The sequence below is a fragment of the Carcharodon carcharias genome, chromosome 10 (genome assembly GCF_017639515.1).
Source record: "Carcharodon carcharias isolate sCarCar2 chromosome 10, sCarCar2.pri, whole genome shotgun sequence".
Lineage (NCBI taxonomy): Eukaryota > Metazoa > Chordata > Chondrichthyes > Lamniformes > Lamnidae > Carcharodon > Carcharodon carcharias.
The window spans coordinates 60,979,251-60,997,652 of NC_054476.1; the positions used below are offsets into that span (position 1 = coordinate 60,979,251).

The 18,402-nt window shown below is 41.7% G+C and overlaps 1 protein-coding gene across 1 annotated transcript; it reads left to right on the plus strand.

Annotated features, from left to right (window-relative positions):
- Positions 1–758: 758 nt before the first annotated feature.
- Positions 759–11,882, plus strand: tmem258 (transmembrane protein 258). Its single transcript, XM_041198088.1, has 4 exons — positions 759–893; positions 4,926–5,035; positions 8,359–8,510; positions 11,721–11,882. The coding sequence occupies exons 1-3, from the start codon at positions 891–893 to the stop codon at positions 8,483–8,485; spliced, it is 240 nt and encodes a 79-aa protein (XP_041054022.1). The 5' UTR covers positions 759–890; the 3' UTR covers positions 8,486–8,510; positions 11,721–11,882.
- The last annotated feature ends 6,520 nt before the right edge of the window (positions 11,883–18,402 follow it).

An 18,402-nucleotide genomic window follows, 5' to 3' on the forward strand; every position in this document is an offset into this window, starting at 1 on the left:
GTCACACGCCTGACTTGTGTCTTGAAGACAATGGACAGACTTTGGGGAGTCGGGAAGTGAATTACTCATCACACGATTCCTAGCCTCTCACCTAATCTTGTAGCCACATTATTTATATGTCTAGTCCCATTCAGTTTCCGGTCAATGGTAACACCCATTGATAAAGGGAGATTCAACGGTGGTAATGCCACTGAATGTCAAGGGGTAATGGTTAGATCCTCTCTTGTCGGAGATTGTCATTGTCTGGCACTTGTGTGGCATGAATATTGTTTGCCACTTGTCAGCCTAAGTCTGGATATTGTCCAGGTCTTGCTGCTGTTGGACATGGACTGCTTCAGTATCTCAGGAATCGCAAATGGCACTGAACATTGTGCAATCATCAGTGAACATCCCCACTTCTGATCTTATGATGGAAGGTCATTGATGAAGCAGCTGCAGATGGTTGGGCTGAGGACATGACCCTGAGGAACTCTTGCAGTGATGTTCGTATGTAAATTGTACCACTGTAGCACCTTCTCATTAACCAGCATGCAGACTAGAAGCTCCCATATACATCTGTATGATTCACAGGCTGGGTTTCTGATGCACAGGGTGTGTGTGTGTGCGCGCTCTCGCCACTCACGTGACTAGTTTGTGCGTGGGCCGCAATGGCCCATGGGAATTGTAGTCGTTCACCTATTCGCGTGTTGATAAAGATCGTTTCTTGCCCGGGGTCCAACTCCGCCTTATTTACAAAGTATAAAAATGTTCCACCCGTCGGTGTGTAAAATTAGGAATGTGAAAGTAAACGGAATTTAAAGCAACTACACTAGACAGAATGCAGTGCGGAAGAGGTAGTTAGGTCATGACGTAACTTCCACCGTGGAGACGTGGCCTAAAAAAACGAAAAGATGGTGAGAGGGAGAAGAGCCGGTTCCCTGGGCATTGATAACAGAGAGGAGCCCGGCCCACAGTGACTGCACTGACTCGGGGGCTGCTGATTAACGGAGGGACACCCCGTTCACAGCTCCCGTCCCGGAGAGTGTGCGGGGAACGCGCCTCGCGCTGCTCCCGTCCCGGAGAGCGTGCGGGGGACCCGCCCCGTGCCGCTCCCGTCGCGGAGAGCGTGCGGGGAACCCGCCTCGCGCTGCTCCCGTAGCGGAGAGCGTGCGGGGAACCCGCCTCGCGCTGCTCCCGTAGCGGAGAGCGTGCGGGGAACCCGCCCCGCGCTGATCCCGTTCCGGAGAGCGTGCGGGGAACCTGCCCCGCGCTGCTCCCGTCCCACAACGGGTGATTGAGGCCAGGACTCTTGAACTTGCTTCGGCGTCTTCCCGGTAACTTTGTGGGTATTCTGGGATGGAGTGCCTAAGGAACCTTCTTCATTTGAAGCTGAGCTGTGAAATCTGCTTAAAGTCTTTTATTTTTGAGAATTATTTTTGTTTCGCCATATATTTCAGAATGCTAACTATTCGGTCACTATTGATTTGGGCGTTCTAACTTCAGCATCTCCCATCCTACAATAATTTTGAATGAAGACAGATTTTCAGTTTTTTTTTGAAGCTGTGTATATGTGATTGGACTTCTGTATTGCGTATGAATGTGGCCTTTTAAAAATGCTTGTTCCATCTGATTTTGGAGTACAGGGGAAGCTGTATATGGCAGCACTAATTGTAAATCCCTTTGCTTCTGTGAATGGACATCCAAACTTGGGTTAATGGTATTAAGGTTGCTTTGTGGTGTTTGTGGTGTGCACAGTGAATTTCCAGTGAGTATGAATCCAGTTCAAAATCAGGAAGACAGAACCTAAATAATAATAATCTATATTTATATAGAGCCTTTAAGGTAGAAAATGTATCAGTGTGCTTCACAGAAGTGTAATCAGCCAAGAATTGACACTGAGTTTGAGGAGGAGTTATCACTTTTTGGCCATTGCCATAGGATTAGCTTGCTAGTTTGGCCACTTGCTGTTTTGTTTGATCTAGAGCTGAGCTTCAAACCCCAGTCCCAACCATCACCACTACTGCTGAAAGCATTCTGCTGTCCTTGGATCCTATTTCTTTAATGTTTTACTTAACTCCAGCTTGCATCCTCAATAGACTAATATATACTGTTTTAGTAACAATCTTGCTATTGGAGTCTGTTGTGCAACCTTGCAAAAAGAGGATTCACCTCCAGTTATTTCATAAATTGAGGCTTTTAAGCCTACTTGGCTGCACTCTATCCTGTTCTTGAAGCTTAATGCGAAGCTTTTTTATTCCCTGTGACCTGTACCTCTACAACTTTTAGTCCTTTCAAAATACTTTGAGAAGGATCTGCCCGTAATGTTGGGTTATATCGATCTAATGTCTTCATTGAAGTCCTTGTGAAAATCACCTGAATCGTGAGAGACCCTCTCCCATGGGGTAGTCTCATCACTTCAGCTTCATTATCCTTCAAAAGGAATGTTTGCTATCATTAACAACTTTTAATGCGGAGCCATGACCTCCCCCACAGATTTCTTGTGAAAATTTAAGTACCCTGTAGTACTGAACACTAGGGAAAGAGCCTTAAATATGACCCTGAAAGAAAATAATTTCTGTTACTTCAACAAGTAGTAGTCTCAAATCAATACACAGCTGACTTAATCTTTGCTATGGTATTGGTGTAGGATTTACTTTTGGTTTGATTTTTTGCTTTCTGTTTTCACCTTTACCTGCCAATGGATGGAGAGTGACTGAGCCCAGGTCTTTACAGCTGCCACAGAATAGCCCATTCACACTTACAATACAGTTTTTCAGGTCTCCTTTCATTTATCTGTTTCAAAAAAGTTAGAATAGCACCAGGTGAGTTCAAAAGTGGTCTCGTGATTCTTGAAGTTTGGAAATAAATTCAGCTAGGCTGCATGCTGCTTGAAGTAAATCAGTGCCAGATCATTAGGAGGCATTCATGGAAGAGATGGTGAGGGTTCAGAACAAGTTTGTTCCCCTGAAAAGAAAACACAGGGCTAATAAATTCAAAAGCCTCTCTGCACCAAGGGGCTTAAAAGAGAGGATAAGGTAAAAGGGGAAGCTAATGGCAGATCATAGGATCCAATACTGCAGGAAACCTATAGAAAAGTGTAAGGGTGAAATTAAAAGGAAATTGAGGACAAAAAATATTGGTAAGTAAAACCAAGGAAAACAATTTTTATATAAATGCATAAAGATCTTGAGGATAGTTAAAGAATTAGAGACTGTGGGTAAACTCTGGAGGTAGAGGACATTGGTATTGTTCTTAATATTTACTTTGCATCTGTTTTCACAAAAGAGAGGGAATGTTGCAGAGATTGCAGTCAGCCAGGAGGAGTGTGAAATAATTAAATGAAGGAAGTATGAAGTGTTTTAACATCTTTTGAAAGTGGAGAACTCCCCAGGCCTGAACAAAATGTCTCCTAGGCTGCTACAGGAAGAAAGAGGAGGTTCTGAGCATTATTTTCTAATCCTCTGGCTGCAGGTGTGGTGCCAGAGGACTAATATACTGTTGTTTAAAAAAGGAAAAAGTAATTGCAGGTCAGTCAGCCAGTGGTGGGAGAATTATTGGAAATATTTCTGAGGGACAGGATAACTCATCATTTAGAAAGACATGGATTAACCAAAGAAAATCATAGATTTGTTAATGGAAGGTTGTATCTGACTAACATGATTGCCATTTTTGAGGTAACAAGGAAGATTGATGGGGGTAGTGGATTTGTTGTGCATTTGAATTTTAGCAGGGCTTTTGATAGGGTCACACATGGCAGATTGGTCACAAAAGTAAAAGTCCATTTGATCTGAGGCAAAGTGGATCAGAGGCACAAGCAAAGGGTAGTGCCCGATGGGTATTTTTGTGACTGGAAGGCTATTTCTAGTGAAATTCTGCAGAGTTCAGAAAGAGGTGCCTTGCTTTTTGTGGTATATATATCAATGATTTGGACTTGGATGTAGGGATATGATTAGGAAGTCTGCAGATGATGCAAAAATTGGCCTTATGGTTAATAATGAAGAAAGCTGTAGACTGCAGGAAAATATCAATGGACTAATCAGGTGGGTGGAACAGTTGCAAATGGAGATCAATTCAGATAAGTGTGAGGTAATGTATTTGGGGAAGGCTAGCAAGGCAAGGAAATACGCAATAAATTGTAGGATACTGAGAAATGTGGAGGAACAGAGGGACCTTGGAGTGCATCGACAGGTGGTCAAAAAGGCGTACGGATACTTGCCTTTATGAGCTGAGAGGTTATGCTGGCACTATATAAAACGCTAGTTAGGCCACAGCTGGAGTAGTGTGTGTAGTTCTAGTCACTACATTATGGGAAGGATGTAATTGCAGTAGAGAGGGTACAGAGGAGATTTGAGGAAGTTGCTTGGACTGGAGAATTTTAGTTATAAAGGAAGATTGGACGGGCTGGTGTTGTTTCCTTTGGAACAGAGGAGGCGGAGGGGAGATCTAATTGGAGTTTATAAATAGTGATGGGTCTAGGTAGTGGATAGACTCTGTTCCCCTTGGTTAAGGGGTACATAAGCAGGGTGCATAGATTTAAAGTAAGAGGTTTAGACTGGATTTGTAAGAAACCCTCATAACATTTAAGAAGTACTTGGCTATGCACTTGAAGTGCCCTACGGGCCGTGCTCAAAAGTTGGATTTGATTGGATGGCTACTTGTTGGCTGGCACTGCCACCATGGGCCAAATGGCCTCTTTCTGTGCTGTAAGTTGCTATGATTCCTATTCATTGACCCCTGATATGCACGTGGATATCAGCTAAGGACAGGATTGGCTTTGGTAATGATGTTTTCCACAGTACAGTGACCTTCTCAAGATTTACTGTCTAACCTGATGAAGAATGGTAACTTGGACAAGATAATGAGAATTAAGGCATTTATGGAACTATAGAGTGTTGTGTGTACCACTGATGTGGTATATTAATTGCATACATGTTTTTGTTTTTCAGGAGCTGGAGGCTATGACTAGATACACAAGCCCAGTCAATCCTGCTGTCTTTCCACACTTGACAGTGGTTCTTCTTGCAATTGGCATGTTCTTTACAGCATGGTTTTTTGTGTATCCTTTTCAGACTGTCACTGGTTAATGCACTATGTTGATGACAGGATGATCCAGTGGGTTAGGATATTCACCTTTCACCCCTGGGACTGAGGTTCAGTTCTAACCTAGAACAATAGACAGAAGATTCTCCCTTGGTTGAAATGAATTTACTGTGCCCTCAACCTAGTTGTTGGGTGACAGTCTTTGGCACAAGCTTTATTTATTTCTCACCTACGTGCTGAACTCAGTGACATCATTTTCTTTATTCATTCATGGGATGTGGGCTTCGCTGGCTGGGCCAGCATTTATTGCCCAGACCTAATTGCCCTTGAGAAGGTGGTGGTGAACTGCCTCCTTGAACAGCTGCAGTCTTTGTGGTGTAGGTACACCTACAGTGCTGTTAGGAAGGGAGTTCCAGGATTTTGACCCAGGGACCATGAAGGAATACTTCCAAGTCAGGATGGTGAGTGATTTGGAGGGAACTTCCAGGTGATGGTGTTCCCATCTATCTGCTGCCCTTGTCCTTGAAGGTAGTGGTCGTGGGTTTGAAAGGTGCTGTTGAAGGAGAATTGGTGAATTCCTGAAGTGCATCTTGTAGATGGTACACATTGCTGCTACTGTGTGTTGGTATTGGAGGTAATATTTATGGATGTGGTGCCCATCAAGCGAGCTGCTTTGCCCTGGATGGTGTCAAACTTCTTGAGTGTTGTGGGAGCTGCACTCATCCAGGCAAGTGGGGAGATGGACAGGCTTTGGGGAGTCAGGAGGTGAGTTACTTGTCACAGGATTCCCAGCCTCTGACCTGCCCTTGTAGCCACAGTGTTTATATGGCTAGTCCAGTTCAGTTTCTGGTCAATGGTAACCCCCAGGATGTTGATAGTGGGGGATTCAGTGATGGTAATGCCATTGAACATCAAGGGGGCAATGGTTGGATTCCCTCTTGTCAGAGATGGTCATTGCCTGACACTTCTGTGGCACGAATGTTACTTGCACTTGTCAGTCCAAGCCTGGATATCGTCCAGGTCTTGCTGCATTTGGACATGGACTGCTTCATTATCTGAGGAGTCGCGAATGGTGCTTAACATTGTGCAAGCATTAGCGAGCATCCCCACTTCTGACCTTATGGTGGAACGAAGGTCATTGATGAAGCAGCTGAAGATGGTTGGGCTGAGGACACTACCCCGAGGAGCTCATGCAGTGATGTCCTGAAGCTGAGATGACTAACCTCCAGCAACCACAACCATCTTCCTTTGTGCTAAGTATGACTCCAACCAGTGGAGAGTTTTCCCTCTGACTCCCATTGACTCCAGTTTTGCTAGGGCTCCTAGTTTCCACACTCGGTCAAATGCTGCCTTGGTGTCAAGGGCAGTCACTCTTACCTCACTTCGTGAGTTCTGCTTTTTTGACCATGTTTGAACCAGAGGTAATCCAAAGCTCTGTCTGAAAATGCAACATCAGTTTTCTGGTCCCTCTGGTTTCGACCCCCAATTCTACCTCAACACCACCTCTTGCCTCCTCCACTGTTGCTTAAATTATCAAACTATTTGTCCAATATCCAGCATTGGAAGAGCAGAACTTTCCTCCAGTTAAATCTTAGGAAGACTAAAATAATTGTCTCCAGTCCCTGCTACAAACTCTGTTCCCTTGCTTCCAACTCCGTCCCTTTCCTTGACAACTGGATGAGGCTGAAACCCGTCTTTTCACGACTTGTGTCATATTTGACCTTGAAATGAGTTACTGACTACGTATCCCTAAAACTGCCTGTTTCCACCTCAGTAACATCTCTGTCCCACCTCAGCTCATCTGCTGATGAAACCCTCATCCAAACCTTTGTTACCCCTAGCCTTGACTATTCAAATGCACTCCTGGCTAGCCTCCCAAATTCTACCTTCCATAAACTTGAGGTAATCCAAAACTCTGCTATTTGTTTCCTTACGCCAAGTTCTGTTCGCCCATCACTTCTGTACTTGTTGACCTATATTGCTTCTGGTCAAGCCACTCCTTGATTTCAAAATTCTTATTCTGTTTTCAACTTCCTCTATTGCCTTGCCTCTCCCTAACTCTCCCTCTCTAGACCCCTCAGATAAATGCATTCATCTAATTCTGACCGGTTGTGCATCCCGATTTTTAATTGCTCCACCAATGCTGGCAGTGCTTTCAGTTGCCTTTGCCTTAAGACCTGGAATTCCCTCCCTAAACCTATCTACTGTTATTTCCTCCCTTATGGCATTCCTTAAACCGGAACTCTTTGATCTAGCTTTTGACCATCTTCCCTCATATAGTTTTAGGTGACTCTGCTAAAGCTTGCTTTGTACAAAGTGTGAAGCACTTTGGGGCATTTTATTATGTTCAAGGTGCTAAATAAATATACGCTATTGAAAGTGCTTTTTGCTAAAAGTGGAATTATTCTATTCCTCAGCAATGGCCTCCCTCATGTCATCTATGATCAGCATAATTTCACTGTTGCAGATATTGTCAAAATTACTTTGAAAGGACTTTTAAATCTGGTTACTGAATATTTAAAAGTATTGTAAATATGGAATGGCTCCATGAACAAATATCACTTATATTATTGAGTCATACAGAGCAGGAAGATTCCTAATTTAGCTGGTCTCCGGGCAGTGAGACTGCAACCTTAGGCCTCTGCATCATGTACTACCAAAGGCATAGAGTCAGCATTCCCATGCCTGGAAGTACTTATGTAGGCTTTGGGTAGGAATAGGATCAGACTTTGACACTATAGTGTTACATAGCTGAGTAACTTGTCCACACTATCTAGGTTCACATGAAGAATTGTGTGGTAGCACACAGGATGGCAATGATATGTGGATCCATGGTTCAGTCTGAAACACTATCTTCAGTAGTATCCTGAGAGGCTAAAAAAGTGGAATTCATGTGAAGCTTTGGGGATTTGATTTGTAGGATGTTTATGTCCTTATGTGTATTTTTGAGGTGCATCTTTTGCATGTAAATTTTGGCCTGCACTCTTTTTAAAGAGCTAGTTATTGCTGGTTTCTTCTGATCTTGGGAAGGATTCACAAGCAGATCTCACCTACAGAGAAACTTCTCCAGCAGCTACTCTCTGGATGTGCCATGTGGCCTTAAAGACACAGACCAGGTTGCTGCTCCATCCTTAGCAGCAGAATAATACACTGTATTGCATGGTACAATTCTCATGTTCATATGAAGTATCGTATCTTCTGAGATACCACGGGCAATAAAGAGGAGATTTTCTAGTGCTTACAATGCCTGCTCCTCATTGCATATGGTACTTCCACCAGAACCTGAGCTGCAGAAACGAAATCCAATTACCAACCATTTTTCCTGAATTGTTTTATTAGATATGAGGTAACATCTACCAAATACACACGGGATATCTACAAAGAACTGCTGATTTCCCTAGTGGCTTCTCTTTTTATGGGATTTGGAGTACTTTTCCTTCTCCTATGGGTCGGGATCTATGTTTGAGGACAGCTGTAAGTGTGCAAGGAAGGTAAGGAGCAGCTTCTGTTTCCTTTTATGACTATAAGCCTTCAGGTGATTGTGTAATACACTAACAAATTGCACTTAAACCTGGACACTTGAATATTGTGTGGAATGTTACTTGAGTGCTATATTGCCCTAATGTCCAGTTGTAATGTATTAAGGCCCTAGTTTTCCTTTTTCAACCCCACACCACAATTTTCTTCTTTCCTGAAGGTACTAGAGTATGTGTTTTCGGGTGTCAGGGTGCAGACTCATAGGTTTTGGATGGCCTTTGGTACTTTGCACAGTTGTGATCTCAGAGGCTAAGAATAGAGTTTTTGACACCGAAGGGAATCAGAGCTGAGTTACCTGATGTCTTTGCATGCACACTTTCCAGCAGGGGTCACTGGATAGTGAAAGAGGGTGGGAACCCAGAGCCATCAATCAGACTAATTGCATTTCCCCCAACTGAGATCAGCCAACTGGGAATCAAATGGCACGCTCCTCCTATCTTTTACAAGTAGTAATAAAGCAAGTTTATTTTTACTGCATGCATGACTGAAAAACTAATTTCACAATAGGTTTACTAATTCTGCTTTGAAAGTTGTGTGCTGTTTCTAAATGTACTTGTATTTTTTCTTCACTAAATTTGTCTATTATGCCAGCTCTGTATGGCTTGTTGTCAGTCACTGTGTCTGAAAGGGTGTTGTGTCGATAAGTAGGTGGGTAGAAGTGCCCAGCTACAATCCACATTCGCAGTAGTTGTCCTGATGAGGATGATAGTCCTTGTGGGGTTAGCAGTCCTGATGGGTTGTTCAGTGCCACTCCATATTGCCAGTTATATTTGAAACATACTACTGTAGATATACTGGGGGTGGGGAGGGCGGTATGTGGGAGAAGGGGGCTTGAAAATTGAAGATAGTTGCCTATTTTCACACCCTTTGCTCCTAGTCATAAAGTAACTACAGCATTGGGCTTAAGGGCCTGTCCTCTTCCCAGAAAATATTTTTTTAATTCATTCATGGGATTGGGCTGTGCTGGCTAGGCCAGCATTTATTGCACATCCCTTGTTGCCCTTGAGAAGGTGGTGGTGAGCTGCCTTCTTGAACTGCTGCAGGCCCTGTGGTGCTGTTAGGGAAGGAGTTCCAGGATTTTGACAAGGTGATATATTTCCAAGTCAGGATGGTGAGTGGCTTGGAGGGGAACTTCCAGGTGGTGGTGTTTCCATCTATCTACTGCCCTTATCCTTCTAGATGGTAGTGGTCGTTATTTTAGAAGCTGCTGTCTAAAGAGTCTAATTCCTGCAGTACATCTTGTAGATGGTACACATTGCTGCTACTGTGTGTTGGTGGTGGAAGGAGTTAATGTTTGTGCATGTGGTACCAATCAAGCAGGTTGCTTTGTCCTGGATGGTGTCAAGCTTCTTGAGTGTTGTGGGAGCTGCACTCATCCAGGCAAGTGAGGAGTATTCCATCACACTCCTGACTTGTGCCTTTGTAGATGGTGGACAGTCTTTGGGGGGTCGAGGAGGGCTACTCATCACATGATTCCTAGCCCCTGACCTGCTCTTGTAACCACAGCATTTATATGGCTAGTCCAGTTCAGTTTCTGGTCAATGGTAACCCCCAGGATGTTGATAGTGGGGGATTCAGTGATGGTAATGCCATTGAAAGTCAAGGGACAATGGTTGGATTCTCTCTTGTTGGTGGTGCATGATGCTGTATGATTAGGGTGAGATGAGAGTGGAAAAGAAAATTTAAATGCAGCAGTGATAACTCGTTTGATAAATCCGCCACCTAGTAAGGGCCTAAACCTGTCAGATCAGACCGGCCCAGATCAATGCTCCAGTTAGTCGATTTCTCATTGGGTAGCAGTGTATTGTAATTGGCCTCAATGCCTCAAAATAGAGGAGCAAGAGTAGGCCATTCAGCCCATCGAGCCTGCTCTGCCATTCAGTGCGTTCATTGCTGATCTTCCACTTTAATGCCCTTTTCCCACACTATCCCCATATCCCTTTGTCATTGGTATTTAAAAATCTCGCAATCTCTCTTTTAAACATATTCAATGATAGCTTCCATGGCCCTCTGGGGTAGAGAATTCCAAAGACACTCAAGCCTCAAAGTAAAGAAATATTTGCTCATCTTGTTCCTAAGTGGCTTCCCCCTTATTTTGAAATTGTGTCCCCTGGTTCTAGACTCTCCAATCAGAGGAACACTTTACCTGCATCCACCCTGTCTATCCCTTTAATTATTTTGTAGGTTTCAATGAGATCACCCCTCATTCTTTGAAACTCTAGAGAATACACGTCCAGTTTCCCCACTCTTTTTTCATAGGACCTTCCTGCCATCCTAGGAACAAGTCTGTTGAAGCTTTGTTACACTCCCACTATGACAGTAATATCCTTCTAAGGTAAGGGGACCAAAACTGCACACACTACTCCAGGTGTGGTCTAACCAAGGTTCTCTATAATATGATTGAAACAAAAAACATGCCTGATCACAGGTGAAGATAAGTGAAGACAAGTGCAGATTCGGCTGTGATGCCTTTTGCTCTCCGATGTCCTCCAGGTGGCTCCAGTGTGGGTTTCTCTGTAAAAAATGGTCTTATAATACATACTGAAGGACTGCCAGCATCTGCGGGACTGTGCTGCAGTGCAAGGCAACACCTTTAGAATAAGTGGAGAGAAAATTGGAGTGGAAAAGAGGCATATCTGATTCTAAAAGTGTATTGCTAGTTCTGACGAATGAAGAGTTTAAAAAAAATACATCTTGACAAAATGTAATGAACAAACTCAATGAATTGTGCTTTTTTATTTCCACCCTCGTCTCTAACAAATATTTTTGATATTTATCCTGACTGGTTGTGCTTTTGTTTTAATCCTTAAGTGTAAATCTCTCTCTAGTCTAGCCACTTCATCTCTAATCTCTTACAGTGCTACAGTCTCCGAACTCTGTTCTGTAGACTCTGACTCTGCATCCCATCTCCCTTCTAAAGGTAGCCATGACTTCAGCTGCCTATGGCTCACCCTGGAATTTCCTCCCTAAGCTCCTCCGCCTCTATTTCCTGCTTAAAATGCAACTCTTTGATCGAGTATTTTGTCACTACTCCTAATCCTCTACCCTTTGGCTCACATTTGTGTTCCCATGAATCTTGGGTACATTTTTCTATATTAAAGGCAACATTAAAGCACAAGTAACAATTATCCATTTTTAACTTGTCTGTTTTCTATCCTGTATAGAAATATGAGGGACCATTCCAGCAGGAGGTGCTGTTTCCACACTGACTTCACTGTAACCCCTATGTAACCAGCTATTAAAGAACGGGAGCTCTTCAAGAGCCATTGAGTAGCACCTGGACTTTGTACAGAATATGTTCTTATAAAACCAAAGGATAAAAGCTTTGACATTTTTGTTTGCTGTTTATTTTGAAATGTTTCTTGCTGTTCTGTCTGGTTTGTTATGCCTTTTAATTAGTTCCTCTTTCAAGATCTGAGGCCACATCTGCCATTTCAGGTGGACATAAAAATGCCATAGCGCTGTTTTGAAGAAGTGAAGGGGCATTTCCCTGGTGCCCTGCCCAAATTTTATCCCTCAACCAACATCACTGAAGACAAATTCTGATCATTATCACATTGCAGTCTGCGGGATCTTACTGTGTGCACATTGGTTATCATAGTTCATTCTAAGGAGTGGATGATCCATCTCTGCCTCCTTAGGCACCCTCACCCTTTCTATCTCAGTAATCTCAAGCAGCTCTTCAAAACCTCAAGAACTCTTATGTACCACCTCCAATTCCACATTCTGGAATTCTCTCCCTGAATCTCTGCCTCCCTCAGACTTTCTTTAAAACTTAACTTTGACCATACCTTTGGGTACCTGTTCTAATATCTCCTGCTTTGGCTTAGTGTCTGTGAAGCTTGCTTGGGACTTTTTGTATTTTAAGGCATTATTTTAATGCAGTTGCTGGTGATGTTTAAGAGCCAAACAGACCATCAACTCCACTTCTTTAGAATGTCTAGTCTTTTCTCCCACCTTTAACCTTGATATGGCCCTGCTCTAGAAATTTCAGCCTTTTAATTGGGCATCTCAAAACAAAGATGTGCTATGCCAGGTGAATGGTGAAAATGGAGTATTATCACCCATAGCCAATCAAGAGACTCTTTCCCCCAGGCTCTATCAATACATGGATATGTTACAGATACTGAGTGTCTTTGTAATTCCATGTTAGGTGCATTTTTAGGCATCTTTAACAACCTTAGGTCAACCCACAGTGCAATTTATCCAATGCTTGACATGGAACAAGCAGGTCGATAACACGGACAGTGGAAGGATAAACAGATGGTGGAGAGATGGAACTGGGTGTTGTCAGAAAAGGTGAATGCTATCTCCATACAGTTGAGGTCGCCAAAGGGCAACACAGAGGAGTAAGAGGAGTGCCCAAGGATAGAAACTAGGGAAACCTCTGAAGGTAAGCCAATTGGACAGCATCACTATGAAGCTGACTAAGCAAGCACAGTTTTGTTAGAAAAACTTCTTATAATTTGTGGTTTTGCATTGGTGTCAGAATTGCATAGAATATAAACCAGGCCATTCAGCCCAATTAGTTTGTGCTGGTGTTTATACTCCATATGAATCTGCATCATCTCAGCCTTTTAGCACATCTTTCTATTCCCTTTTCTCTCGTACTTGTCAAGTTTCCTTTGAAAGCATCAAAGCTATTTTCCTCAACCACTTGCGATGGGCAGTGGGTTTTGCATTCTAACCACTGAATAAAGAAATTTCTCATTCCTTATTACATTTATTGGTAACGATCTTGCATTTATGGCTTCTAGTTCTGGATGTTTTAACAAATGGAAACATTTCAAATTTAATCTGTCAAATCTAATTTTAAAGAGCTCTATCAGGTCTTTCAAAAGGACCCAATCTGTCAGAATAGCTGGAATCTCTCCGTTCTGCTATCATCCTTATAAATCTTTGCACCTTTGCCAGTGCATCTATGCCCTTTTATAGTCGAGACCAGAATTGTATACAGTATTAAACAAATTTAACATAACTTCACTACTTTTGAATTCCATATTCCTAGAATTAAATCCCAGTGCTTTGAGTTTTTTTAATGCTTTGCTGACCTGTGATGCTGCTTCAATGACTTGTTCAGCTATATCCATAAATCCCTCTGTTCTACCCCATTCTGTCTTATTTTCGAAATGATGTTTCTGTTTATCCTCTCTGCATCCCCTCAGAATTATCTATGTTAAAGTTCGTTTGCCACTTAACCGCCAGTCTGCAGGTTTTAATATGAATTAGGAGCAGGAGTAGGCCACTCGGCCCCTTGAGACTGCTCCAGCATTCAATAAGATCATGGCTGATCTCATTGTAACCTTCTGCCTACCCCCGATAACCTTTTACCCCCATGTTAATCAAGAATCTATCAAAGGCTTTGCTTCCACTGTCTTTTGAGGAAGAGAGTTCCAAAGACTCTCTACCCTCAGAGAGAAAAAAATTCTCATCTGTCTTAAATAAGTGACCCCTTATTTCTAAACAGTGACACCTGGTTCTAGATTCTCCCACATGAGGAAACATTCTTTTCACATCCACCTGTCAACACCCCTTCAGATCTTAAAGGTTTCGATCAAGTTTTTTACTCTTCTAAACTCTAATGGATACAAGCCTAATCTGTCCAACTTTTCCTCAGGACAACCTGCCCATTCCTGGTATTGGTCCAGTAAACCTTTTCTGAACTGCTGCTAATGCAATTACATCTTTCTTTAAATAAGGCGACCACTACTGTACACAATACTCCAGATGTGGTCTCACCAGCACCCTGTACAACTGAAGCATAACCTCCCTACTTTTGTAATCAATTCCCCTCAATAAATTATAACATTCCATTAGCTTTCCTAATTACTTGCTGTAACTGCATACTAACCTTTTGTGATTCATGCACTAGGACATCCAGTTCCCTCAATTTCAGAGCTTTGCAATCTCTCACTATTTAGATAAGTTTTTTTTTATTCTTTCTGCCAAAATGAACAATTTCACATTTGCCCACATTATACTCCCTTTTCCAGATCTTTGCTCACTCACAACCTATCTATGTCACTTTGTAGCTTCCTAATGTCCTCATCACAATTTACTACCTATCTTTGTGTTGACAGCAAATTTAGCAATCATTCCTTCGGTCCCTTCATCCAAGTCAATTATGTCAATTGTAAAAATTGATGCCCCAGCGCTGATCCCTGTGGCACATCACTTGTCACATCCTGCCAACCAGAAGACCATTTATGCCAAGTCAGCTCCCTGTTAGCTAACGAACTTTCTATCCATGCCAATATGTTACCCCCTGCACCATGAGCTTTTATTTTCTGTAATAACCTTTGATGTGACACTTTTCTAACATTTTCTATTTTTATGTTGCATTCTTCCTCAGTGTTAGCTAAAGAACAATTTTCCGGTAGTATTTTCTGACTTGCTAACCGGAAAAGATAGCAAGCAGTTTTACAGACGTTTCACTTGTCATCTTTTCCCTTGCATTCTAACCCAATTCTGGTCATGCTTCCTGGTTACGATTCTATAGCACTAGTAACCCTAAGACAATTTCATGGTGAAATCGAGAAGCAAATTACAGTATATCATGTTCTTAATAATTGAAGCAGCAGCCAATCAATGCTAGCATGTAGAGCTGAAGAAGATTACAGAAGAAGGAGGCATTTGAAGACAAGGATGGAGATTTTGAAACTAACAGTGGAGAAAGAGTCAGTGTAAATGGATGAAAAATGTGATATTTAATGCAGGATAGAATGTGAGGTGCTGAGTTCTGGGTGAGTTGGTGTGTGCAGAGTGGAGCTGAGAAGATTATCTACCCCTATAAAACATGGGAATCCTGCAGATAGAGGTCTGAATGGTGCAGAGCATTGCCAGCAAATTTGAAAGGTGTGGATTCTCAAAGCAAATCAACATCAAGAGATATAAAGATAATATGCTTTATTGTTAAATGCCAAGTAAAAAAATTATACAAATCAACTTCATAATTAACGTTTCAAATTAAAATCTTTCTTCAATAAGAGATGTAAAAAAAAGGCTTAGTGGTGTGTGTTATCTCAAGCTATAATTGACAGTTGAATATATCATGAACCACAGGAATGTTTTATTTAAAAATATTTATTGCATATTAACAATTGCAGTGCTATTTGGTAAAAGATAATGAACATATTCAACAGTCACAATGTGTTTTGTCAAAAGAACAATTCCTAGTGTTGCAACAGAAGGGGTGAAACAATTGGAGTATATAATAATGAACCACCTTTTTCAAATAATTAGCCACCTTAGCTAGCTTTGTGGTCCCACCTCTGCATTAATACTCTGGATTCGATTAGCAAAAAGTTAGTGTTTGATGGGTGGGGAGGTAGAACTATATTTTTTAATGTTTCTCCTATTCCAGAAGGAGATAGATGACTGTTCTTTGGGGTACAACTGTACAACTCCATTGCATTATTCCAGTTTTCTGACCGTAAATGACATAAGAATTTGCTGCCTTCTATGCTGCATAATGCAGGCTGGATACATTGTACTGTAAATAAAACAGCAGGAACACACTCATTGACAAAAAATATTCTTTTACAGGGGATTTTAAGTGAGGATTCCTTTGTTCTTTTAGGGAGTGTACATGATATGTTTTTGCAATGCAATGAGTTGCATTTTGACAAAGAAAAGCCTTTTAAAAACTAATAAAAAAGGATAGCCCCTTTTTAAGAAAGGAAACCTGGCCATCTTTCAGTGGTTCTGAAACAGTCATCAGTCCACTTAATCCTGTTTCCCGCCTTTCACCAGTGTACAACAGAACCATAGGGGTGCTTAGATATTGGGGGTTGTAAAATCTAGCATGGCTGACTATCAATAGTATCCTGCACTTGTTATTTCATCCCTAATGTTTAGACACACTATTGAAAGAAAGCTTTGCACTAATCCGAGGGTCTCTAATCACACACACAGATAAACAAAAGCAGTCAGCTGTCCAGAAGTCAGTAGAGAGCAATAAATATATTTGCAATAATACAAAGAACCTCAAATACATTGAAGCTAAAAAAGACTAGCAGAAATGTATCTGTAAGCCTAGCTTACATACAACCCACAGCAAAAAACACAGAAAATCCTATTAACAGGTAAAAAAAATCTAACATACGTACAGTGATTAACAAGTGATTGTAAAAATAAAATAAAAAATTAGTGCTTTAAGAAATGATTGCAACAGCAATTAAAATACATAATATTTACAGGAGCTTTGAGCTATTTTTTTATTTAGCAATTTATATTTTTAAAGGTACAGTTATTGTGAACTTTAAGCAGTGGGGAGCAGTGAAACCTGCTAGTGTTAATCAAGATGCCACATAGCCTGACCTTTTCTCAGCAGTCAATTGACCTCTTGCGATTGATACAATCTAGTTTTCTTGAAAATCTTCATTTATTTTTTAAAAAAGGCCTTTATATGTAAGTCCTTAATGTGAATTTATTTTATAAGCCCCCTCCATTCACCTCCACTTTTCTTCCCTCCTGAAGGTGTCAACTTTGGGCTGAGGCCCACCCAAGTGACCCTTCCTCATGAGTGAGACCAGAAATCATCAATTAAAATCACATTATCAAAAAGAAAAATTAAATTAATATGGTGATGGAGAAAATATGGAACATTTTTGGTAGAGGCACAATGTGAAATTCGCACCAGGAATAAGATGGGCAGATATCAGGGAAGCTATTAGACAGGGCTTTCCAGTGCAGCATAAATGTGTGGTTCAGTTACGAGGCCCAAAGGAAGGAATGCCCAAGTAGAGGAGAATTCTGGATTGTTGAGGAAGAAGCAGCTTTTCTTTCTGCACTGACTTTCCCCTCCCTTTCGCAGTTTTCTCCTCTCATTTCCTGAAGGTGCTGTCTGCCTCTGGGATTCCAGTTCCACAAGTGCCAGCTGCCCTTGAGTACCTTGCCCAAGCAACAGTGTTTATGTATGAGGCTAGACAGTGAGGGGTATGGCCATGGAGAATATTACAGCTAAGTCTGATCCCATCTTCAACTTATGTCTCTACACAAGCACTTTCCAACAGGATCATTGGATAACAACAGGAATAGGAACTGGCTGACAGTTCCTTTCTCTGAGTCAAATGGTAGCATCCCTACTGCTAAGATTAGGATACTAGGAATTCAAAACTATATGTTCTCACACTCAAACAGGTCACTTGCTCCCAAGTAAGACTATTAAAAAAGGGGATTAACAAATTCTTTGTTACAACAAAGGAAAGCTAAAGCTAATCCATTCTGATTCAGTAACAGTCACATTATATGCACTGGATATAGTATCGCGCGAGTTATTACACTCTTAATAACTGGTGTTCTTTCCTTTAAAATACCATTTACATTAGGGAATATTTACAACAGTCACTCTAGACAGTAGTTAAAATTATGATATCCCAGATTCACAGGAATGGAGGCTAAATCTATTCATCCAAACAGGATTCATGGAATGTTTCACAGGCACATTGAGAAATAGAACCTGCAGGGTGACACTGTTCTTGCAGGTTATTTGAAGCAGTAATGTAAATTAGGCAAAGGGTAAATTTTTTCTTAACTCCCTCCCACCCCCTTAATATTTTTCAATGACTTTTTGTGAATGTTTGTGCTTATTGAGGTGAGGAAGGTTAGTGCTGAAGAATTGGAACACTTTCTACATTGGGAATCAGCATCAAATTCTCCAAGGAACACTCAGATAAGGATTAAACCTCCCCTCAAGTCTGCTTTGGTCCCTTGCCCTGGATTGCAATTGCTCAAATTCATTTCAAATACAACTGTTCCAGCCAGGAGACTGAGCCTTTCATCCCATCAGTTTGAATCTGGGCTCAAGAGGTGAAAGGCCAGTGTCTAATCCTCACTGCCACCCAG

Coding starts and splice junctions, on each gene's coding strand:
- tmem258 (XM_041198088.1), top strand. Junction 5,036..8,358: donor TTTACAGCATGGTTTTTTGT/GTATCCTTTTCA, acceptor TTGTTTTATTAG/ATATGAGGTAACATCTACCA.